General features: G+C 59.4%; 2 protein-coding genes across 2 annotated transcripts in view; one reads left to right on the forward strand and one right to left on the reverse strand.

Moving 5' to 3' along the window:
- The window catches only part of LOC119109999 (calmodulin-binding transcription activator 2), a gene marked incomplete at its 5' end in the record, with an annotated part of 60,891 nt that extends 51,675 nt beyond the window's left edge, over nucleotides 1-9,216 (forward strand). Inside the window, 11 exons of the mRNA XM_037233746.1 lie at nucleotides 221-325; nucleotides 374-507; nucleotides 1,575-1,684; nucleotides 2,077-2,195; nucleotides 3,759-3,940; nucleotides 4,453-4,598; nucleotides 4,940-5,124; nucleotides 6,916-6,990; nucleotides 7,450-7,477; nucleotides 8,027-8,176; nucleotides 9,024-9,216. Of these exons, the coding sequence (XP_037089641.1) occupies nucleotides 221-325; nucleotides 374-507; nucleotides 1,575-1,684; nucleotides 2,077-2,195; nucleotides 3,759-3,940; nucleotides 4,453-4,598; nucleotides 4,940-5,124; nucleotides 6,916-6,990; nucleotides 7,450-7,477; nucleotides 8,027-8,176; nucleotides 9,024-9,029 (1,240 nt within the window). The remainder of the gene's footprint in view (nucleotides 1-220; nucleotides 326-373; nucleotides 508-1,574; nucleotides 1,685-2,076; nucleotides 2,196-3,758; nucleotides 3,941-4,452; nucleotides 4,599-4,939; nucleotides 5,125-6,915; nucleotides 6,991-7,449; nucleotides 7,478-8,026; nucleotides 8,177-9,023) is intronic.
- Nucleotides 9,217-13,538: 4,322 nt separating this feature from the next.
- On the reverse strand, nucleotides 13,539-23,943 carry LOC119109495 (heat shock protein 60A-like). Its single transcript, XM_037233122.1, is given in 12 exon segments — nucleotides 13,539-14,153; nucleotides 14,396-14,574; nucleotides 14,967-15,123; nucleotides 15,628-15,783; nucleotides 16,069-16,257; nucleotides 16,728-16,915; nucleotides 17,367-17,409; nucleotides 17,412-17,492; nucleotides 17,728-17,876; nucleotides 20,195-20,447; nucleotides 20,675-20,837; nucleotides 23,858-23,943. Coding segments are annotated over 11 exon segments (1,725 nt in total). The 5' UTR covers nucleotide 20,837; nucleotides 23,858-23,943; the 3' UTR covers nucleotides 13,539-13,985.
- Nucleotides 23,944-24,155: the final 212 nt, after the last annotated feature.

Consider the following 24,155-nt stretch of genomic DNA (forward strand, 5'->3'; position numbering starts at 1 on the left):
GCAAAATATTCACGGACACATGGTTACGTCACCCCGGCTGCTGGCTCGCCGTAATTTTCCGTACTGTGATGGGACCGTCACTCGTTAGTACCGGATCGCCGCCTGTGAGCCGAACTCGGCCGTGATCGCCGTAACCACGGCCTCGCCGCCGTACCGTGGTCGGCGGCTTCAGCGTCGCCTGGACCGCCGCCCGCCGTGACGACGCCGCCGCGGCCGGCAGGTCGGAGCTGTGGCGGCAGCGCAACTTCAGCCTGGACCTGCCGTCGGGCTCGCCGCAGGACGGGCCGTGCGCGCGCCAGCTGCGCTCGTCCACGCCGAGCCCGCAGCGGGCGGCGGCGAGCGGCGCCGGCCGCCGCGCCGCCGCCGCCGAGAGCGCGCGCAGCAGCGTCGACTCGGGCCTGGACACGCTGCGCGGCGAGCGCAGCGCCTCGCTGCCTGTGACGTCACCGGCCTGCAGCTCGCGCTGCAGCGCCGCGGACCTGCGCGACTGGCCGTCGCCCGCCATCTGTGAGTCGGGCGGGGAGGCGACGTGGGCCCACGGGGACCCTTTCGGCGGCCGATGGTAGTGGCAGCTCACGGTTCCTCCCGCGTCCTGTTCATGGTCGAAGTGCGCCGCAGATAGCCGCGTGCTGCAGGCACTGGCTGCGGCCTTCCAGCCGTGCTTGTTTGTATCCCTGGCTCCTCCGACTATGCACTGAATACTTGTTTGTGGGACCGCCGCTCACTGTTACGCGTGAATGGTGTGCTAGGTTTTCAAAGACTTGTCGGTGTTATTCGCGTTTCTTATGGAAGAATCTTCTGCTGTCTCCTTTTGTCGATGTCGTTCAAAAACATGGTATGTAAACTAGTTGTATTCCAATGAATGCCTTTGCGCTCTGTCGTCCCCAAGCTGAGGATACTTGACAGAGTGTGGTCGTTACATCATGAACCCACCGGCCATGTTTTGCTCGTGAGTGCATCTTATGTAATTTGTCCTTGGCCCACAGGAGTTTTATTTGCTTTTACTGATTCCCATTTCCGATCAGTTTTGTTTGTCCGTACATCCGTTTTTTGTTGCGTAATGCTTCTCGTCTATTTGAACCTCCTCGTCCAGCTGCGAGCCGACGTTCCGCCTCGGGCACGCGTTACCAAGCCGAGTTCTGTCGGCCCAAATCCGTCCGTAGCCCTCTCGGGCCGTCCCGGGCCTGAGTCCATCTCGCGGCCTTGGGCCATCCCGACCTCGGGCCCTGCAGTCACGCCTCGCGCTGACCTTCACACCCCGGCGGGATCAGCACGCCCGGCCAGTGCGGCGCCCGCCGTCCTCCGCAGTCACGAAATTCAATTTGCTTTGGGTGTCGCGCTGCCCATCCGGGACCTCGTACCTCACGCGGTTCCATGACAAAGGTCGATCGATGGCCGTCATGTAAGTTGTAAGTGGCATGGTTACGTACGGGAGCGCAGATTGTCTTAATCTTTGTTGCATCAAAATTCGCGGAATTTTAACGGTGCAGTCTCCTCCGCTACCGAACAATGGAACGATCTCAACCTCAGCCGTAGGCCAGGCGCGTGGCTGACCTGGTCCCGGACGCCCCCAGGCGAGACGTCGCCGTCGATGGACACCAGCCAGGCCTCGGACGCGTCGGACCAGCAGCACGTGCTCACACTGGCTGAGCACATCATAGCCGCCATGCCGGAACGGATCAAGGTCGGTCGGGCGTCGCTGCGGCACGTGGTGGCGTGGGGATGGGTCACAGGTCACAGGTCAGCGTCGCGGGTGCGGGTTCGCCGGTTGGGGTTTGTCAAACAGTGTGTTCGTGGAAGCTGCAGTTCAGTGTCATGGTTGTGTACGGAACTGCAGATTGTCCTGTTCACTGTTGCGTAAAGATTCATGAGAATTGAATGGTACAGATGCTGGTATTTCGTAAGCTTTGGTCGGTTTTGAAATGCTGAGATTCATTGTTGTCCGCCGAGCTGAGTTGACTTCCCCAGACCTTACCCCCCCCCCCCCGCCCTTGCTTGGGAACAAGAGCTGCAGTCATTTGGGGTGTTCCTCGTTGCCGGTCTCTGACGTGACCTGACCTGACTTAACCTCTCCAGATCGAGAGCGACAGTCAGTGGGAGCGGTCGTCGTCGCCGGCCTCTGACCTGATCTCGCTGCGCTCGGAGGCGATGGAGGACGCGACAGAGCTGGCCGAGCTGTGCGACACCGGCTACAGGTGAGACGGACGGACGGACGGACGACGGACGGACGGACGGACGGACGGACGGACGGACGGACGGACGAGCCGGGCTGATGACGCGGCTGCACGCGACCAATGCCGGTCCTTTGAGGGACGCGTGCGGACAGAACAGAGGCGTAAGGACTTTGGGCTACGGAACGCGGTCTGCAGGTTGGGCGGGGGGGGGGGGGGGGGTGGTGGAAGGTCCGTGCAGACGAACTCCGTATGCGAAGCACCCACCTCTTTGTTTTTCCGTCGGTGGTGCCATCTTACCGATGGCACCACCGACGGAAAAACAATCGGGCTTGGGTTCTGAGCTTTCGAACAATCTGAGCTTGGGTTCTGAGCTCAGATTTTACTGGCACTTTACGTGCTACTGTGGTATGCGATACCGACCCGCGTGGGAGCTGAGCCACGCTGAGCTGAGCTGGACTGAGCTGAGCTGAGCTGAGCTGAGCTGAGCTGAGCTGAGCTGAGCTGGGCTGGGCTGGGCTGGGCTGGGCTGAGCTGAGCTGAGCTACGCTGAACTGAACTCAACTGAGCTGAGCTACGCTGAACTGAACTGAACTGAACTGAGCTGAGCTGAGCTGAACTGAGCTGAGCTGAGCTGCGCTGAACTGAACTCAACTGAGCTGAGCTACGCTGAGCTGAACTGAACTGAACTGAGCTGGACTGAACTGAGCTGAGCTGAGCTACGCTGAGCTGGGCTGAGCTGGGCTGGGCTGGGCTGAGCTGAGCTGAGCTGAGCTGAGCTGAGCTGAGCTGAGCTGAGCTGGGCTGAGCTGAGCTGAGCTGAGCTGAGCTGAGCTGAGCTGAGCTGGTCTGTCTACCCTGCGTGAGCCGAGGCTGCAGGGAATAATGAGCCTGAGCCACGGCAGGCTGACGTCACCGCCATACACCTTTCGAGTAAGGACCGTCGCCGCTCCAGTCACAATATTACTGGCAGGCCGCGTCATTATTCATCCCCGGGTCGATGCTAATGTCATTAGCGCCAGTCTGACTACAAATGCGTTGGCGTAATCCGGTTTGTAGTTTGTGGTTGAATGGCTAAATCCAGCTCATTCTAGTCGTACGGTTTCAGTTTACTCGGTTTCACTGGTGTGTGGTCAGCGAAATCGAGGGCTTCAAGTGTAAGCTACAAGCCACTGTGTCACCCACGGACGGCGCCGCGCCGCGCGCGACACGACTCGACACGACTCGGCTCGACTCGAGTCAGCTTGACTCTTGACAGGCCGGATGTGCGGGCTCGTCGCTTTGCGCCAGGCAGAGTAACACAGTAGCGTGGTGGGGGGGGGGGGGGGGGAGGAGGGCGTCATGATCCACTAGCCACGCTCACGCGCCGTGGCGACTTGGGCGTTCGGCCTCGGCCCGGCGCCTGGACGGGCCAGCGACGCCTGCCGCCGCCCAGCCGCGGCTGGAGTGATGCGCGCTGCGCGGCTGGGATGACGCGCGCCGCGCGGCTGGGATGACGCGCGCCACGCGGCTGGAGTGAACGCGCGCCACGCGGCTGGAGTGACGCGCGCCGCGCGGCTGGGGTGACGCGCGCCGCGCGGCCGGCAGGTACTGCGAGGTGAGCACGCCGCAGTCGTCGGCGTCGCCGGCCTCCTCCTGCCTGCCGTCGCCCTGCTCGTTCCCCGTGCTGGACTCGCCGTCGCCGCCGCCGTCGGCCGCCGACCTGGGCCAGTACTTCAAGGCCGGTCGACGCGACTTCGCGCTGGATTTCTCGAGCCTCACGCTCTCAGGTCAGGCAGGGACCGATGGATCGCGCTGGATGGACTGTCGGGTCAGGGGGGCGTGTGGGCTGGTCAGGGTGGGTCGGGTATCTTGTCCCAGGTCGGGGCTCTGAGGTCAACACTGTCAGGTTAGGCCGCCAGGCCGCGGCGGCTGGAGCGTAGGGTCACTGCGGGGACCGCACGGCCGGTCGGGATTACCGAATCAGGGTGTTCACCCGAGCTGAGCGAGCCCACCAGACGGGTCACGACATCGCACTGGAACGGGGCGGGACGGCACCCTTCCGCCGTCACTCAGGGTCGGCCTGACGTCCCGGGTCAGGTCATCGCGCGGCCTGCCCCGGCTGCTAGGTGGGAGTCAGTTCCGGCATTCTGACGGCTGGATTCGTGGCTGCCGTACGCCTCTGCGCCGCTCCCAGCCCCTTCGGCCCCTCGCCGGCGGCCCCCCGGCCGGGTCGTTTGGGCCTCGGCGGTGGCGTGCGTCACGCCGCGTAACGCGCGTGACGTCCGCCTCGCCGCCGCAGACCGCGAGCAGCGCGAGCTGTACGAGGCTGCCAAGGTGATCCAGAAGGCGTACCGTAGCTACAAGGGCCGCAAGCGGGCCGAGGAGCAGGACCGCGAGAAGCAAGCGGCCATCGTCATTCAGAACTGCTACCGGCGCTACAAGCAGGTGAGCGGCCGCCGGCAACGGCGGCTGACGCTCGGCGCACACCGGCCGAGCCGCCGCCGGAGTCGGCGTAACTGGAGTCAGGTTGACTCGAGTCGGTGGTGCAGCGGCCGGTCGCCATGCTTCGAGCAAGCTGACTGGCTCCGAGGGTGTGGCGTGGGTCGTTGTTTTCGCTCGCTGTGAACGGCTGGCATGGTATCCGGCGTGAAATGTCACTGGCTGTTTTATTGCGTTGTTGCTGCCCACAAGGTTCCCTGTGGATGCTACGAGGTACTTTCTACGCGACCGATGCCGTCGATCAAGTGCGTGTTCTGCATTCTAGCGACGCGTTTCATACGTTTCAGTACTTCTACTACACCCAAATGACGCGGGCGGCGATGGTCATCCAGAGCCGGTACCGCACCTACTGCGAGCACAAGCGTTTCAAGAAGTCGCAGGAGGCGGCCGTGTGCATCCAGAACTACTACCGCCAGTACAAGGAGCAGGAGCGGCAGCGGCACGGCCGCGAGGGCACGCCCGGCTCCCTGAAGTGAGGCGCTGTCCCGCTGCGGCGGCGCGGGGGCCGTGTGTGGGTCCGACCGTCGCCCGCCGGCACTGCTCCTGCGGCACTGGTGGCTGGCCCCCTGCGATCTTGTGGCCGCCGCCTCCCCCCCCCCCCCTTCCTTCTCTCCCCAAGGTGCCTGACCCGTAATCTGCCCATCCACAAGGGCGTCACTTTATGTGCTTTGGGGGAGGTGAGCCCCTCCCCTCCCCCACCAATGCTGGCTTGAGCCCCCCTCCCCCCCCCCCAATTCTTCTTTGGGCCCCCTCAATACATATGTGCAAAGAAGGTATACTTGACCAAAAGATACAGAATAATCATATTAACTATTGGTATTGGGTAAACACATCACCATTACTATCATGTTGACTTTTTACCAACTAGTGTCCGTAGATACGTAAGGTTTTCGTCATGATAACTCCATCATATGTTAAGCCAGTCTGCAAATCTTTGACAAATTTTCCTCAAATGACAACTCATGGATTGAGAGAAAGAACAACTGACTGCAATATGCGGTAGCTTTTAAAAGCACACGGCGGCGCAGACAAAAATTAGCTCATGTTTTCCCCAACAGTGGCAAGTGTATGTGACGTAATCGTTGTATGTGACGTAATCGTTGCTGTGGTGGTTATACAACATGATTGGCTTCAGCGGTAACCATCACTTATCCTTCACGCAGATTTACCGAGATGTTTTCTCTGCGAATTGCAGTCCATTCTAAGCTTTTCATGAAAAGGCAGTCTACGTTACTTGGGATGACAAGTCAATTCCCCTACAGGAAAACAATTCCGAATCCACGATTTGTGTAAAAGCTTTTTTAATTTTAATGGCGAGGAAATCATATTTTCGGGTAGGCTAGGTCAACCTTTTCGGCCGAGCCCCCGCCCTCTCCCATCCGATTTTAGAAAGGGACGCTCCTGCCCGCCCGCCGCTCCCCAGGTGCCCTGCTGTGTGTGCCAGCCTTGCCCAGGTGCCATCCGGGGTGTGTGTCAGCCCTCCCCCAGGTGCCCTGCTGTGTGCGTCAACCCTACCCCACGTGCCCCGCTGTGTGCGTCAGCCTTCCCCCAGGTGCCCTGCTGTGTGTGCCAGCCTTCTCCAGGTGCTATCCGGTGTGTGTGTCAGCCCTCCCCCAGGTGCCCTGCTGTGTGCGTCAACCCTACCCCACGTGCCCCGCTGTGTGTGTGTCAGGCTTTCCCCAGGTGCCCTGCTGTGTGTGCCAGCCTTCTCCAGGTGCCATCCGGTGTGTGTGTCAGCCCTTCCCCAGGTGCCCTGCTGCGTGCGTCAACCCTACCCCACGTGCCCTGCTGTGTGCGTCAGCCTTCCCCCAGGTGCCCTGCTGTGTGTGTCAGCCCTACCCAGGTGGCCTGCTGTGTGTGTCAGCCCTCCCCCAGGTGCCCTGCTGTGTGTGTGTGTCAGCCTTCCCCCAGGTGCCCTGCTGTGTGCGTCAGCCCTACCCCACGTGCCCTGCTGTGTGCGTCAGCGGTCACACCGGTCTCAGGATCTCAAGCCTGCACTCCCTCCTTGCTGCTCAAATATTCAGTGCGCCAAAGGGAGCCGTATGACAGCCGTCGTCAATTCGCGTGGCATTTGCCACCCCTCAAGTCCCTACGGTCCTGCGTTATTCAGGCGGGTGAGGTCAATCCATGGCGTAGTAAAGAAAAGTGTAGTGTGGCCTAATGATTTAGTGCACTGGAGCTCGCTGATTGTAACGCGCGACAGAGGCCCGCGGTCTCAGCGCCAGCCGTTTCTTCAGCATGCTGATGTCATGGCACCTTTCAGGCGCACCTACTCGCAGCGGCGCCAGCACCAGGCGGCCATGAAAATACAGAACTTCATGCGCCAGTCCAAGAATAAGTAAGTACGGGCGTGGTCGCCAGGCGCGGGGCGGGGCGGGGGAGGGCTCCGTCGCCGGTGCGTGGTGCGGTGGGTGCGACAACGAGGTGGGCACCCGACCTCTGTCGAGGAGCCGAGGATGATGGCGTCGTCGGTGTGCTGGCACTTTGTTGAAAAGGGTTGTGGTTCCTTGGCGATGGCGGTTAAAGGCTGCTCGATGGCCGGCCCTTGTGAAGTGTAATTCATATTCGCGGCCTTGCTAAGAGAGATTAAAAACACGTTCACTGTTTTAAGTGGTCTCCACACCTGTCTTTTAAGTCGGGCACCGGCCACAGGTAAAAAAAATCAGCACCGGGCGAAGTTTTAGGGTGTGTCACGAACACCACTTAACACTAAACCAGGCTAAGAGTATGATTATGATTTGATTTGTACGGAATACCAACTGTCGCTGATGCTTCTGTAATGTCTCGGTTATCGCAGCCAGTGGGATGTGTGGTTCGAGGGTGCGGTAAGTGGGCATTCGTGTGGTGCGCTGGTTACCTAAAAATCGGTCTCATTTACGGCACTGCTTCATTTATCGGGCGTTTTCCAGTCGATCTAATTGATGGCTTGTTCTGCGGTCGCTCGGACCAGGCTCTGCTCTCGGAACCCGCTTGGGATTTCCCTCAGTTTGACGGCGTGGGTTGTGTGCGGTGCGCACTGGCCGACCTACGGTGGGCACGCGCGGCTACACGTGGCCGACAGCCCCGCTGCGTACCTTGATCAAACGCGCTGCGCGTCGCGCGGCTGTGGGTTCCCTGGCTTTAGGGTTGGTGCTCGTTTCAATGATTTGCTCGTCTGTGGTGGCTTGTTGGTGCTTGGTGGAGTGTTTTATGAGTTGCAACAACTCACCCCTGCCGCTCTATAAACTCATGTGGACGCCGAACGTAATATCACAGCGGACCGCCATTGTCCCAGTATGTTCGCTGTCCGTGTGCCGGCCTTGCGACCCCCGGGTCGACGACCCCTCCCCCCTCCCCCCGCCGGCCCGTGACGCTCGGCCCGACGGCGGCGCCAGGTTGCAGAGAGAGCGCGAGCAGGGAGCAGGAAGCGTGAGGCCTCTGGACCCCTTGGACCGGGTCTGTGCCCCGCCAAAGTTCCCGCTTCCGCCACCAGATGCCAGTCGCTAAGCCAGACCACCACCACCACCTCCGGCCACAGCAGGAAGGTCGGTTTGACGGGACGGCGGCGGGTGTTTTCCGTCGTCTGTGGTGTGATGGGTGTGTGGTTCGCGCGCTGTCCCTGCCCGGGCCTACTGCGCCTGCGAATGCAGCGCGAGGATGGCGGGGGATTCCTTCCAGCGTAGTACTTTGTTTATGGCTTAGTCAACTTTTGTAGTATGACACAACAAGTATGAACTTATAAGGGGGCTCTGCGACCAGAAAAGTAAAACCTCAGTGGTCCTTGCTCTTTTTATGTCGTATTCAGCGGCCGCAGATCTCGCGTTCGTCACCATGGACGTATGGTCGTAAGCTTTTGGTACCTCCGAGGCTTTAGGATGGTGGTTCTACACAATGTAATTTAGGCGATGTACATGATCGCGTATTTTTGCAAGCTCAGAATGGAACACATACTAAAACAATAATCAAAAAGTGACCGTCACCCTCACAAAAAGTCACCGTCGAATGCTCGGGCAAATCATTTGCTGCTGCATGTAGAGTTTGGATGTAGAGGTTGCCTGCTAATGCGAGATAGTGTCACTTTGTTTTAGTTATGGATGAAACGGTGTCCGCGAGGTGTGTTGTCAGGCTTCCGAGGTCATTAAAGGTCATTCATCATATGCGTGCCCGTGCCCAGCTTCGCGCAGATCGAATCAGTTTTTGACGTTTTATTGGTGATGGAGTGAAGTTTGCCTAAATGTTGCGTGTTGTCCAGTTTCAATGGCCATGTCCGTTGCCGTATGTCATATATGTGTGTGTCAGTCATAATATACGTCACATGTTTGAGGGCCGTGCTCTGAGATGGTTGATCGCTAACGCTGGACTCCCACCCCCCCCCCCCCCCCCGCCCTGCAGTGCTGACATGAGCTGCTCGGCCGGCCACCGCCGCCTCGTGGCCCTTCTCGGCGCTTCTCGTTCCGCCAGCTGCCGATGGACGGCTTCCGCGTCCCGGCCGCGCCGCCCATCTACCGGCGCACGCTGAGCTTCGAGAGCTCGACGCTGGTGGCGCACGAGACGCTGGTGCGGCGCGGCCGGGCCCTGGTGCCACCAGCCGCCGGCCGGCCGGCTCGGCCGCCGCCCTAGGACGGAGGCGCGCCGCGCCGCGGGCTGGGTGGCTGCGCCGCCGCTTTTGTACGTGCATCTCCATCACAACGTTCATCTTTTCTCGCGGAGGGCGCGCGTGCGAACGGCGCGCCCCGCCTGCAGTGCTCCATAGGCTGGCCGGCCGTCCGTGCTGCGAGCGGCGGCCGCGCGGCTGCGGCGGGTCGGAGCGGCGCGTGTCGTTCTCGTCTGCCCGCCGCCGCCGCGGCGACAGTGACGTCACGCATCATCTCGCACACAATCAAAACGGGCGGCGCGGGTGCCGGATCATGGCCGGCGCTGGAACCGTACCTGCGTGACGGGAGTGAGAGGCCGGAGCGGCTCGTGTCGTTGTTGGGGTGCTGTGTCGGCGGTGCGCTCGCGCTGGGGGCAGCCGGCGCGGCGCCCGAAGCAAGGTCCCACACGTTAATGTTGCTCACTCTTATCTCGTTGCCACCGTTGTTGCGCTCAATTTCCCATCTATCTCACTCTTTGTCGTCTATTACTCGATTACCTCGATACGCCCATGTTGTTTACGTAGGTTTAGCTGGCGCGTGCGTGGCGTCGCAGCCACGGCGCCGTCGAGTCCCTCGGACTAGACGCCATCCTCGGCGGGCCGGGCATGGCGCCTGCTTCGCTGACTGCGTGGCTGTGCTGGACGGGGCGGGCTGAGTCAGAGGTGCGGCGGCATCGGGATGGGTGTCTGGGCGTGCTGGACCCCTGCCAACGGCGGGGGTCAGCCGCCCCAGGTCAGGTGGCGGCGTCCGACGTGGGGCAGGTGGAACAAAGAGAGCCCGCCGGCATGAACTGTGATGTATTGTTGCTGTATTGTAGGTGTAGTGTTGACAAGGGATTCTTTGTTTATTCTTTTACGGTGCTGTATTCGGCGGTCTTTCAACAAACCTGGTCGGTTCTGGATGCTTAGAACATTCATACTGATATCGGTGACTGCATTTGTTGAGAGTAGAGTAGCGTTCATGTACAGATCGGTCCTCCTTTCCGATCCTTCGTAGCTGTAAGGCATCGGAGACCTAGTGTTCTTATCTACGATTCATCTTCGCCTTTCAATCATCTTTGCATGCCTCGGGTCGGTTAAACCCCGTCCCGCTCCTTCCCGCACACAAATCTTGCGCATGCGCATTGTCGCGGGATTGGCGCGTTTCGTTTGGCGCTGTCCCCGAACATTCCACTTCTGACCTGCCGAGTCGGCCGAGGCGGGACGGTCCCGGCCTGGACGTCCCGCGCCTGCGGCTCCCAGCGCTTCTCTGACAGGACCTGCTGCGTCTATCCGTCATCCGACTTTGTCGGCTTCACTAGCCGCCCTTCTCATTCGGCAGCTGTTTGGAGACGCCTGTTCGCCCTCTGCGCCCGCTGTTTGCTGTTGCCGCGTGCCCGGTTTGGCGCTGTTTGCCTCCTGTTACTCCCCGACACATGTTGACCTGTTACCCCCCGAAGCATGTTGACCTGTTACCCCCCCGAAACTCGCGGCCGTCAGCCGCGCCGGGTCCGTGGCGCTTGTCTGCACGGGCGGCCACCCGGCACCGCGTCGCGTACTCAGAACATCGCCTGGCCGCGTATGGTGCGAAGTTTCATCTCGCGGCCGGCTCGAGGCGTCGAAGGAGCGCCCCGCGACCGGTGTCGGGCCGAGTGTATGCTGTACCCGCCATACCTCCCGTCAAATAATACAGTTATTACCGAGCTACGGTGCAGCGTCACTGGTCTGCGGCCGGACTGCTGGAGGCGTGGGGTCATGCGGAGGGAGGAAGCGGAAGGCTGATGACTCGGCAGGCCTAGGTCCGGTGTCCTTATGTTAGTGTCCCTCGCGAACCGAGGCGAAGGCGTGAAGCGCTTCAGGCGCAGTGGACAGCGCTCCAGGATTTGTTTCCAGCTGAGGGAATGCCGCTGACGCGTGGCGTCGTGCGCCTCGCGACCTGAAAATGCGGTGCCATGACGTCACCGCTCCACGATTCCCACCAGGCGGGAGTCACGACAAAACATTTCGTAGTTTGAAAATATCGACACTGCCTGCGTCCGGGTTTCTGCACCACTCGGCTCACTCATTAAAGCTGGGCGCTGTCATCTCTGCAGGCGGTAGTCGAGCGTGGATAGCGGGTCTTCGGAGCGCCTGTTCGGGGCTTAGCGCCCCCCGCCGGTGCGTGTGCTGCGGCAGCGGCAACTGGCCGCTCCTACACAAACGCTGACCTCCAGCGACAACGCCCCTCCAGCCGCCCCTCCAGCCGCCCCTCGAGGAGACGGGGCGGAGCAAGCTCGACGGTTGCTGACTGTCGAGCTGTGTCGTATGGTTGATGCTCAGTGTTTGCACAGATGGGGACGGCTGTGCCACCCTCACGGCGCTTCCGCCCTCTCCCTCCTCCCCCACTTCCTTACCTCCCGTGGATGAACTCAGGTCATTACGAAGTCAGCCATCCGCAAGCCAACCTGTGCCATAGGTGGCAAGGGCAGATGATGATCCATTTCGGTGAACAACGCTCGCGCAATGTTGTGCGATTCCATTCACTACAACATCTCGTGCGAATTTCAGTGCAGGAAATGACACCACTGCTGGTAATTGCAGCCGAACCCGATACCCACGATCCTGCGGGAGGGCCCATCTCTGTCACAGCACGTCACATACCGGTTCCACGGCATAAGTGCTACAAGAACTTGTAGCGATAGGAGTGTTTAGACTACTGTAAAAACAGTCATTATTTACATAGGGCATTGCCCCCAGTGCTACACGGCAAAACCTATGCTTCAAAAGATGTCAGTCATTACTTCTACTGCAAAAATGTCTAGTCTTAACATATACGTGGCATTACCCTTAATGCTTGCATTTCCTGTGGGGTGCAAAATACGTTTACACGTTACAGGGGGGATAGGAACAATGCGCAGCTTAGGAGGTAAGCCCAGCCAGGCCATATTGCAAATAAACGCTCGTTATGCCTATGAGAAAAACTACGGCAATTATGTTACGTTATGCTATCGATTTGCCGTGCTTGGCGTAAGAAGCTGTAGTTTCGGTTGCAAAAACTCGATGACGGGTAAAACTTTTGAAACAACCACTCGGTCGCGTGACACTGGGTGGTTCAAGTAATTTCGCGTTTCAGCGAACATCAGGCTAGGGGTAAAGTTTAGTATTCAATCGGAGGCCTCACCCAATCCCACAATCATTTGTGATAAGGTGTGCCACACACGGGGCAAACGCCGTGTTTCATGTATTTTGGAGCAGGTTCGACCGTGTTACCTTGCCTGGCCCCCACATAGTTTTGCAACGCTGCGGCAGCGTACCATACTTTTTCAGTAGAAGCACGTCACGCGGACCTATTGCTGTGCCTCGTCGATCGCAAACTTGCACTTCGGAGCAGCAATAATGCATCGAACCACGGAGTGTGCGCCTTCAGTTTGATTTCGTTCACGCAAATGCTGCCATGTTTGTTCCCGCCGTGATTTTAGGAAGGTTTATGGGTTGGAGAACTGACGGGTCATAATTTGTAGCACATGCCCCGCATCATATTGCGCAAATGTCGCAACAGGTATTGGTCGGACAGGTAACATCGCTGATGAGTGAAGACTAAATGGGTTTTTGCAGTAGACGTAATGATTGGCATAAGTTTATTTAAACAGATGTTTTGCATTCCTCTCCAAACCTTGTGTAACGCTGTTGGTGCACCTCGTAGTGGAAGTGTTGTCGCGTGCAAGTTAAGACTGCGTGAGCCTGCTGCAAAAGCAATGACGGGCAAGCGTCTTTGCACTGGAAGTTGTCGCGGAGCGGTTATGTCGTGTACGAGCTTTGCAGCACGCCGCCTTTAAGTAACGACTATAAAGGAATGAATAAGTTCTTGCAGCATACGTTTTATCGTATAGCGCTCGCGTCGTAAGTCTTTGGAGAAGAGGTAATGCCGGGCATAATTCTGCCAAGCTTTTGCTGCAGAAGTTATATCGCGTATATCTTGTCACACTGCTCCCGTCCGCAGTTTTTTCCTCAGCGCCGATGCCGTGATACCACTCACGCACGCGCTGGCGAGCTGGCGCGCCTCATAACGCGCTCCCAACGGCAGCGGACACGCGGCACCAGGCGTATCACGTATTCGGCAATACCAAGCAGACGCTGGCCTGCTGCTCGACTGCGCCACTTTCGCACTCCACTGCTGCAGCTGTTCCGCGCGCCGCGGCTTGCTCAGACCTAGAGGCGCTTCGGTACGCTTCCGCCGCTGCAGCCCACACGGGGTCGGCCGGAGCCGTCCGCCGCAGCGCCCCGCCTCGGCGGGCTCATCCGGCAGGACCATCCAGATCGGTACAAAATATGTATTTGGGCGAGAGCCGCACAATCGGCAGGATGATACACGATGGTCGAGTCGCGGAGCGCGTCTCGCTGGCGGGGGACGGGTCGCCCGGCCCCGGACGCGCAGGCCTGCCGTGGTATAACCGTCCGGGAACGAGGAAGCCGGCCCCCGCCGGCCGCGCGGTAACACACACACGGCGCCCTGACTGAGGCGGGCAGACGCTCACCATGCACACGCACACACACACACACACGCATACACGGTGGCAGAGCAGTCCTATAATGCATGCGCGTACGCCGACGTACAAACCACAATATAACGAATATAATAGCTGGTCGGGACCATCTGCTCCAGCGACCTGATCCCTCAGCACTATCACATGACTAACATCCCCATCGGCACGAAACGGATGACTGATGAGATACAAATGACGGATGTGGCCTTCGCCACGCGCCTACATGCCCATTCCACCCATACCACCCATGCCACCCATGCCGCCCATGCCGCCCATGCCTCCCATGGCGTCGGCCTTGTCCTCCTTGGGCATCTCGCAGACGACGGCCTCCGCCGTGGTGAGCAGAGAGGCGACGCCCGCCGCGTCCGTCAGCGCCGTGCGCACCACCTGGCGGGAGCGGGCAGAGTCAGAGCCGCCGCGGCACAGCCAGCGCCAGCCGGCCACTATATCCACCGTCCGCCAGCCCGCCCGTCGGACCCACGGCCCGCCAGCCGGCCACGACCGCGGGCGTCCGGTGAGATCTGGCAGCGGGGACACCATCAGCACGGCCGCGACACGCTCCAGAGCCACCCGGCGCCCTCAGCTCCCGCGCCGCCCCCGCGGCGGGGCGCGTCACGCCCAAACCTCACCTTGGTGGGGTCGATGATGCCACGCTCCATCATGTTGACCATCTCGTCGTTGAGCGCGTCGTAGCCGATCTCCGGCGAGGCGTCCTGCACGCGCGCCACCACCACGGCCGCATCCACGCCGGCGTTGGCCGCGATCGTCTGCAGCGGCATGCGCAGCGCGCGCCGCACCAGCTCCACGCCTGCCGCAGGGGGAGGGTCGCGCCTGTCACCACCGGGAGGGGCTGCGCGGCAGCGAGCCGGCCGCCGTCGGGCCGCGGTCGAGCGCCTGTCGTGGCGCGGTGCGGGACGCGGCCGCCGGGTGTGCCGGGCGGCGGCCCCGCACCGGCCCCCTCTCTGTACCTCCGCCAGTCACCCGACGCCTCCACGGAGCGGAGCGGCGGGGGCGTTGGGGAGGATGTGGTGCCGGCGACCGACCACGCCGGCGTCCGTAACTAATGAACTAGTCGCCATTTTACCGATGACATGATTCGCCCACTGACGACACACACGACACATCCGTTCAGTCAACCACGTCAGCAGTTCGGCGCTGGCGCGCGTCACCGGCCACCGCCAGCGCGCCGGCGGCACACACCGGTCTTCTGGTCGTCGTTGGCGAGCTGGAGGCCGCTGAGCGAGCTGGCGGAGCGTAGCAGAGCCACGCCGCCGCCCGGCACGATGCCCTCCTCGACGGCGGCGCGCGTGGCGTTCAGCGCGTCCGTCACGCGGTCCTTCTTCTCGTTCACCTCCACCTGCCGACGGCGCGCGGGCACGGTCCAAGGTCAGCACCAGAGCACTGGCGACCACCGCGGAAGCACGCAACGCAACCCGCCTATGCGCAGGATTAGGAAATTCAGTAAGTGATGACGAACCTACCCTTTCGTCCATTCCATAACGTGTCCGATGATTCAGTAACTAAATAAAGCATGCCACCCAAATTCCCGTGACAGGTTCTACACTCTACACTTGTGGATTGTCTGAAGTGCATCTTTAAACACAAAATCGCTGACCCGTGCAGCAGATGTAGTTCTCGTTATCCCAGGCCACAGGTTACCGTGTCACCGAGCGGCCGATCCTGAGAACGTTCCGTTCGCTGTCTCTCCCGCGTTCACCCCGACCGGCGACGGCGTCTGACCGGCGAGAGCGTTAGGGAGACGCCCCCCCCCCCCCCCCTCCCTCCCGCAACACAACGATGCCGCAGGCGAGCGCCACCCTTCCACGACGGGCCTGGCCACGGCGGGCCGTGCCGGACGCACCTCGCTCGAGCCGCCCACTTTGAGCACGCCGACGCCGGCGGCGAGTCTCGCCAGCCGCTCCTGCAGCTTCTCCTTCTCGTACTCGGAGTTGGTCTCCTCGATCTGGTCCTTGAGCTGGTTGCAGCGCTGGTCGATGTCGACCTTGTTGCCCCGGCCCTGCAGGGCGGACACACGACCGCTCAGCACGTGGACCGCGGCAGCCGACAGACGAGGTGTCATCGATCACTACCCCACTCAGAGCACCAGCGCTACGGAACTGCTCAACCACAGCACGGTTACGCCCACAGCTGTCGGTGCCGCGCCAGCCAGGGGCCGCCCCACTGGCGGACCCGGGCGCGGCGGCACCAGTCATGTGCCTCCACGTCCAACCGACGCGGCTGCACGGCGCCGCGCCGGTGAATATGGGAGGACGCGCGCGCCCGGCACACGGCCGCCACCGACCTTGAGCATGAGCGTGTCGTCCTTGGTGACCTGCACCTCGCCGACCTGGCCCAGGTCAGAGATCTGCACGTCCTCGAGCTTGACGGAGGCGGCCTCGTCGCCGAACACGACGCCGCCGGTGGCGATGGCCATGTCCTGCAGCGTGTTCTTGCGGTTGTCGCCGAAGCCGGGCGCCTTGACGGCCACCACCTGGCGGAGCGGGCGGCCGCGTCAGTCGGGGGCGGCGCGGACACACTGCGCGTCACAGGGACCGCCGGCTGCCAGACATATCACACGGAGCGGTGGACTGGGCGCTGCCCACACGCCGGATAGAGCGGCCGATCACATCCATGTGAAGAGGCGTGGCAAAACAATAACGACAGCGGAAATAGCGTACCGCCGACAGATCACTATGGACTCCGTTGAATGCAGTAGAGCGGTCACCAGGTAGTTTCCTTGAACCCGACAAACACGATCAGCCAGTCGCTAGTTTGACAGGCAGTGAAGTATGTTCGGGCCCACAGCGCTGTCTCAGCTGCGTCTCACGCTCCCCAGAACTGCAGGACTCTCCGTGCCGTTACTCCTCTCCCGTACGCCGCCCTGCCCCCCCCCCCCCCCCCCTCCCCCTCCTCCTCCCGGTCAGCGCGCCGCACCATCGTCTGTCCCACTGTCTGTCTGACCTGGAGGCCGATCTTGAGCCGGTTGACCACGAGCGTAGTGAGCGCCTCGCCGTCCACGTCCTCGGCGACGATCACCAGAGGCTTGCGCGCCTGGTTGGCCATCTCCAGCGTGGGGATTATCTGCTGGATGTTGGAGATCTTCTTCTCGCAGAGCAGCACCAGCGCGTCCTGGTACTCGCACTTGGCGCCTGTCGAGGGGCGGCGCAAGTCAGCGTCGGGTCACCGGCGGGGGCGGGGGCAGTTCGGGGAAGGGCGGGGGCCGAGCGCCGCCGTCTCGCGAACGGCTGTCGGTGCCGCGCCGGCCCGGAGCCGCCCCACCGGCAGACCCGGGCGCGGCGGCACCAGTCATGTGCCTCCACGTCCAACCGACGCGGCTGCGCGGCGCCGCGCCGGTGAATATGGGAGGACGCGTGCGCCGGATAGTGAAATCGCCACGTTCCATGTTGAGTTTTGTGGCGAGCCGGCCAACAGTATGATTTGGTGCTAAACATACTAAGTCATGCAATGTCATCAAGCTATTGTTGACGCATGCGAATATGGTAGATGATGAATAGTTAATTGCTCCTTTCCATAGTGGTGCCATCCAATACACCAGGCACGAATACCGAAGCCCGCCCAACTTGCGCTACCGAAGCTCACCTTTGCTGGAGTTGATGAAGTAGGGGGAGATGTAGCCGCGGTTCGGAACTTCATGCCCTCGATCACCTCGAGCTCGTCGTGCATGGTCTTGCCGTCCTTGACCGTGATCACGCCGTCGCGGCCCACCTGACGTGGCGCCACAGACAGCCGTCAACGGTCAGCCGCCCACACGGACAGCGCATGCCGCGGCTACGGCGCGCACCGCACCACGTGCTAACAAGCGGAAACAGGCGGCCTTTTACCCGGCTAAAACGCTAGATCGCATGACACTCTTATTTCATTCCTCGACGTCAAGACATACGTATAAGATCACACCCAAAAGCCCCCAGGATGAAAGATTTCCGCTGACACCGTCACTCACCTTCTTCATGGCGCTGGAGATGAGGTCGCCGATCTTGTTGTCGCCGTTGGCCGAGATGGAGGCCACCTGGGCGATCTCCTCAGGCGTCGTCACCGCCTTCGACATGGTCTTCAGGTGCGCCACGATCGCCTCCACCGCCAGCATCACGCCTGCCGGGGACGGCGGAGGGGGCCGCGTCACGCGAGAGCCGGGCGAACCCTCAGCCGCCGGGCGCCCGCCGGCAGCCACGTGAGAGCGCGTGCAAACACGGAACGCCCGCCGGCTGGGGCTACGCCGCAGTCATGCAGTCATGGATGCGGACGCAGTCATGGATGCGGCCATCAGAACGCCAACCACTCCAAGGAGACACGACTCCCACAATGTCACGTGCGTGAAATTTTGACGCATATGCCACATGCCGCAGAGTGGCAAACGCCAGCCTGGGAGATTGTCGAGTTGCGAAGGTTTGTAAACCTCCCACAGGGGACCAGTAGAGGGGCGGGGGAGGGGTTTCACGTGAAGTCATGTCCTGCCATGCGAGTCCCGCCCGTCCGGCACACACACGCTGTGCTTGTTTTGTAGCGCCAACCCCGCCTGACTCGGCCGATTACGCGGGCGTTACCAATCAATTCCTATGAAAGCGAGGCCTCTCCAATATTCAGTCGCCCCGTGCCACCCACCAGCACCCGTTAATACATCAGAACCCGTTAATACATCAGCACCCATTACATCATCAGCATCAGCCCATCATTAACATCAGCACCCGTTAACACAGGCCCGCCGGCAGTGTGCAGCAGATGTAGTTCTCGTTATCCCAGGCCACAGGCTACGGTGTCACCGAGCGGCCGATCCTGAGAACGTTCCGTTCACTGTCTCTCCCGCGTTCACCCCGACCGGCGACGGCGTCTGACCGGTGAGAGCGTTAGGGAGACGGCCCCGTCGGGGTGCGGTGCGGTGCGGTGCTGTGCCAAACGCCGGCGACATCTAATCAGCTAGCCCGATCCCCCCTCCCCCTATCTCAGCTGTCGGAGCGCCGACACCTGACACCGTTTGGAAGAAGAGTCGCTTAACAGCGCTTGCGCGGCTGCTGTTGGCGGCCATGGGCAGCTGACAGGGCGATATGGGGGGGGGGGGGGAGAGAGAAGGGGATTGGCACGGCGCCACATCGTGAAAAAAATCCCTCAGTACCACTCATTATGCACACCAGGAAGACTTATGGTTCATGTTTTGGAACGAGACGATGTCCGTACTTGAACATTACCCGTTCAACCCGGGAACGCTTTATCGGGATGGCGTGCTGAGGCCTTCACAATATACTACGGTTAACGATACAGTCCAAAACACTTAATGCAAAACATTCAAACCAAACGTGTCCTAAAAAATAGTACTGTTTGTTGTCAACTCGCCAGCGCACGGTCATGCCAAGCACGACTTAGCGACGGGCTCCGAGGGGTCACAGACGATGCATGGTCAGACCGTGATAGGGCCTGGGCCCACAGCAATTAATTTGGGTGGAATGCATGCATAACCGCGGCGCCTCCCCGACGAATAGGCAATATCCCTACTTACAGTTAAGTACACCATCGTCGCAGCGGTATGCTGTGTCAAAAGCGGCATGGCGCAGCGAGACGAACCAAGACCCACAGAAGCGGAAATAGCCGCGCAGAAGTTGAAATAATTTGGGCTCTGCATTTCGCTTGGGGGCGAAAGCAGGTTCTAAGACCAGCACTTGTCCTTGCTCCAGAAGTCAGCACGATACGCAGCATGCAGTGAAGTTGAGGTACACATGACGTGCCTATGCGTCCGGATAAACCCGGCATTTCCATGAACCTGACATTTTCATTAACATGACATTTTCTGTTACGTAAGCCCCAACCACACAGCTCCAGCAGGCGGCGACGCCGTCGAATGTCCAGACAGCGGACACGTGATCGTCGCCAGCGCTCAACCACGCCGCTGTTTCCAAGGACATAGTGGCAGACTGGACTGGACTGGACTGGACTGGACTGAACTCGACTGGACTGGACTAGACCGATCTGAACTGTGGACTGGACTGGACTGGACTGGACTGGACTGGCATGGCGGCGGGGCCGCTCTCCGACGGCCGTCCGCTCTCAAAGTACACGCACGGTTCCTGGGCGCGGCGCGGCGGCGAGCCGGCCGCACGAGCGTCTGTCGTGGCGCGATGCGGGACGCGGCCGCCGGGTGTGCCGGGCGGAGGCCCCGCACCGGCCCCCTTTCTGTACCTCCGCCAGTCACCCGACGCCTCCACGGAGCGGAGCGGCGGGGGCGTTGGGGAGGATGACCTAGCCAGGTCAACGACCCTCACAACTGACTTGATGACGATTGGGGTTTTAGGGCGCGTCGACTTCTAGGGTCATTTCGCGCCCACTCACAACTGACTTCACCTCATAACTTGTCCCCAGCAACAATCCCAACAGGCCAGTACATCCGGCTGCCCGCCTCTGGCCATGGCCCCGTGACTCACCTTTGCGGACCTCCGTGGGGTTGGCCCCCTTGCTGATCTTCTCGAAGCCCTCCTTGGCGATGGCGCGCGCCAGCACGGTGGCCGTGGTGGTGCCGTCGCCGGCCTCGTCGTTGGTGTTGTTGGCCACGTCCTGCACCAGCTTGGCGCCGATGTTCTGGAACTTGTCCTTGAGCTCGATGGCCTTGGCTACCGTCACGCCGTCCTTGGTGATCTTGGGCGAGCCCCACGACTGCTCCAGGATCACATTGCGGCCCTGCGCAGCCGGCACGCGGTCCGTCACCGCACTCCCACGCCCACAAGCTGTGACAGCACGCGGCGAAACAGCAGAGCACAAGCAAACACCTCAACAGTCACAGCATCTGCACAACCCGTCCAGCCACGTCGCGACAGTAGAGCGGGCGAGCGGTCCGCGCCGCGCACGCCGCCTTTCCGCCCGGACGGTCGACGCGCGCGCGGCCGCGGCGGGCGGGAGCGCCGTACCTTGGGTCCCATGGTGACCGCCACGGCGTCGGCCAGCACGTCCACGCCCTGCAGCATGGTGGCGCGCACGTCGCCGCCGAAGCGCACGTCCTTGGCGTACCAGCGCGTCAGCTGGCGCGCCGCCGCCGACGAGCCGCGCAGCACACCCGGAACGCGGTACATGCTGTGGAGGGGTGGTCGGGGCTCGGTTAGGCGGAGCAGGCACACAGGCGCCCGCGGACCAGCACAGACCGAGTCTCAAGAGTCCAGTCCGAGGTCTCAAGCCCCGTGGTGGTGGTATGGCAACAGAGACATGATGAGTAGGAAAACACTCCGGTGTCAATGTGGCGTCGTGATCATGGCATTATGCTGGCATCTAGCAAGCGTGCACTTGCGGGCACTGGATCAGCTGAGCCATTGGCTGATACTCGTAAACCCACTTTAGACAGACTTCGCGCATGAACCTTGCGGGAAAATTTAACACAGATTTCGTGCATAAACCTAGCGGGAAAATTTAACAATTAGCCACTTAAACCGCCGTAAGTTCCTAGCATAGCATGTCCAAAATCGGCATACATAATTGTTCTCTTCACCCTCAACCCGATTCGTAGTTTTTCCATAACAAACAGATAGGGCAGGGGGGGGGGGGGGGCACGGTCGACGGGTCCCCTGCGATTTCCAAACTAAGGGCGCGTTCGACCAAGGGAAAATTATTCAACGAACAACTATCTCTCCGATAATCATCCGCGGAATCCTCAAGTTCTACTGGGCCGGTCCGGAAATTATACCCCAGATTAGTCTCCCATGCGCCATCCACAGCCAACGGTCATAGCTATGCATAGCGAAAATAGATTCTCCGCCTGGACCATGCTCTGAAAATTCTTCATGACTCTCCCTTGCTACGGAAAATTATCTGGGATCATTTTCCATGACGGCAGTGCCGAGCTCCATTCCGGAAAATTTTCCAACATTCCGGATAATTTTCCGAGATTATCTACCAGCCGAACGCGCCTTAAGACCGTTAGAACCTCGCGGAAGAAACTTAATTGACCACGGTGATATCTCGCAAGTAGTTTTGTGCGACCAAGCCGATAACTGGTCCTAGCACTCTAGACCCAACCGAAGGGGAAGCAACAACACCATCCCCACTCGCCACTATCAGGGTAAGGGTTATAATGAATCAGCCCCCTCTATCCAAGCATTCACCAACTCCCTCAACTGCGGTTTTCCTGCAGACCGCAAATGGGCACCAGACTGGGACCCAGTGTGCCCTCTTCCATACAAGACCAAAACTTCACAATGATATGGCAAAGCACAACAGCTTGGTCGTTTTGCTTTACTTCAAAACCTAAATATTCAGCCCAACATTAAGAGTTATATCTGGGCGCCTCTCCCATGACCTTACAAGACAGCCGCCAAAGTAGGACCTCGTTTCAGGGCCTCCGCCACCGCAACAGCATCCGCCACCACACCCCAATCACGCGCAGTTTTAACGCCCTAGCGATGCAGTCCTGGAAGTGCGCTGCGTGTCCCTCTCTCCCCCTGCCCCCTTCCCTTTACATTTAATGCTTAAAGAACGGACTTCACCAAAACCCAAGGTAGGTGCTACAGGGCCGGACCACAAACGCACAAATCCGGAAATATTCGGCGTAGCAGCAACGTTACGGCAACTGCTTCAGCACATGCGTGCCATAAATCCAAACACTTCGGGCTAAGTTTGACGCAGAGCTGCCAACAATCATGGTCCAGGGAACTATGCTGCTGGGAAGGTAATCCCACAGCAACCTACTCTGATAACACACATTTGCTAATTCGAAATTCAGCCTAATTTAATTTGATCTGGGTTTGATGCCACGCCAGCCCAAGATTTAGCACACTGGTGTCACACAGGCATCTGGCATAGTGAATGAACTTTTTGGCAGCCTGGCTGAGGAGGGTCTGGGGGCAGAGCCCTCCCATTAGGTTTGATCCCAAGAAAACCATGTCACTGAATCCCAGCACACAGATGGCAGATATGCGGGCAAACTCTTCATACTTCCTTAGTGGTCTGGATGAGCTGCGTTTGGGACAAAATCCACACCACCTGGGTATCAACAGATGCACAAAATATTTGAGTATTTCTGGCACATTCATTCGGCTCTGTGTCACATCATGACATTAAAAAATTTACTGCGCCCACCACACACCCATTTCGAGTCAGCAGATGCATGCATCTGGGGTGTGCTGTCAGTTGATTATGTGAAGGTGGCCAAGGTTATAAAACCTCAGCTGAATTCACCCCAATGCCACAAAAGCAAAAAATCACTGCCAGCATCTTATAGTTCCAAAGGGAACCCCACTGCAAGGAACTGGACAGAACAGGATGGGACTGGACAGAGGCACATGAGACAGGACTTGATCAGATGGGATCCAGTGGCACAGGTGGCACCACCACATGACAGATAAAACCCCACTAGTGCTGGATGGAGCATGATGAACCCCAACAAGACTGGGCAAGACCGACCCGACAAGGTGGCATGGGATTGTAAGGCAGGCAGGCAATGAAACAGGATGAGGCACTGGGGATGGAACAATGAATGACACACCACACTAACCTGACATGATGGGATAGAACCCAGTGGCACAGGATGAGACTAGTAAAGGACTGGAAATAAATGGACAAACAAAATGGGTCCAGATCAAACTGGATGATACATGCCATCTGGCCTGGACACTTTCCCCAAACCATAGCTGGCATCACTGGGTTACTATACATTTCTTACAACTTTCAAGAATACTTACATCCAATAGTATAGCAGCATGATATAGGGGGCACCAAAAGGAATGAAGAACAGCTAATCCCATCTAACAGTACCAAGAAACTACCCTAAATGACTACACTTGCTGTCCAAGGTCTGCACCTAAAGTTTCTTGATCTAAAATGGAAATGAAAGAACTCAGGTCTCATTGCAATGCGCAAACTGCTATAGACCAATTATCAGCTTTTTAACAACCGCGGCTGACTTTCAATCTTGTCCCCTTCGCATGGACAAGTTTTGTCATACAACACGCTGCTGCACACCACCTAACTGCCCTATGCGTAAACCGGGCGACAGTGCAAGTTCAGACGAGAGCACCCGGCGTCCGACGAGACCGTTCCTTTTCGTGATATCTTCCATTTCCAACAGATACCAAACACCAGAAAGGTACAAAAACAGTACCCACCTTAAATGTGGACGGGTTTTCCAAAGACAAATCCGAATACTTCCACTCCAGCAACCTCCAACGTCCTCCTCCCTCACACGTGGATCAGAAAAAGACAACCACGTTCTGGAGCATTCCGGAAGCCGGTTAGAGATGGGCCGAGCATTCTGACTCAATGTTAACTGAAGGGGTATTGTATTGCTGGCGTGATGCTGGACACGTTCTTTTCTTTTCTCAGTGGTACAAATCGATGTCACATCGTTTTTTATCAAAATAATTTCGTATACAAATATCTTAGCGCACCGAGAAAAGCTTAGAC

Source organism: Pollicipes pollicipes, unplaced genomic scaffold, assembly GCF_011947565.3.
Source record: "Pollicipes pollicipes isolate AB1234 unplaced genomic scaffold, Ppol_2.1 Scaffold_7231;HRSCAF=8579_pilon_pilon_pilon, whole genome shotgun sequence".
Lineage (NCBI taxonomy): Eukaryota > Metazoa > Arthropoda > Thecostraca > Pollicipedomorpha > Pollicipedidae > Pollicipes > Pollicipes pollicipes.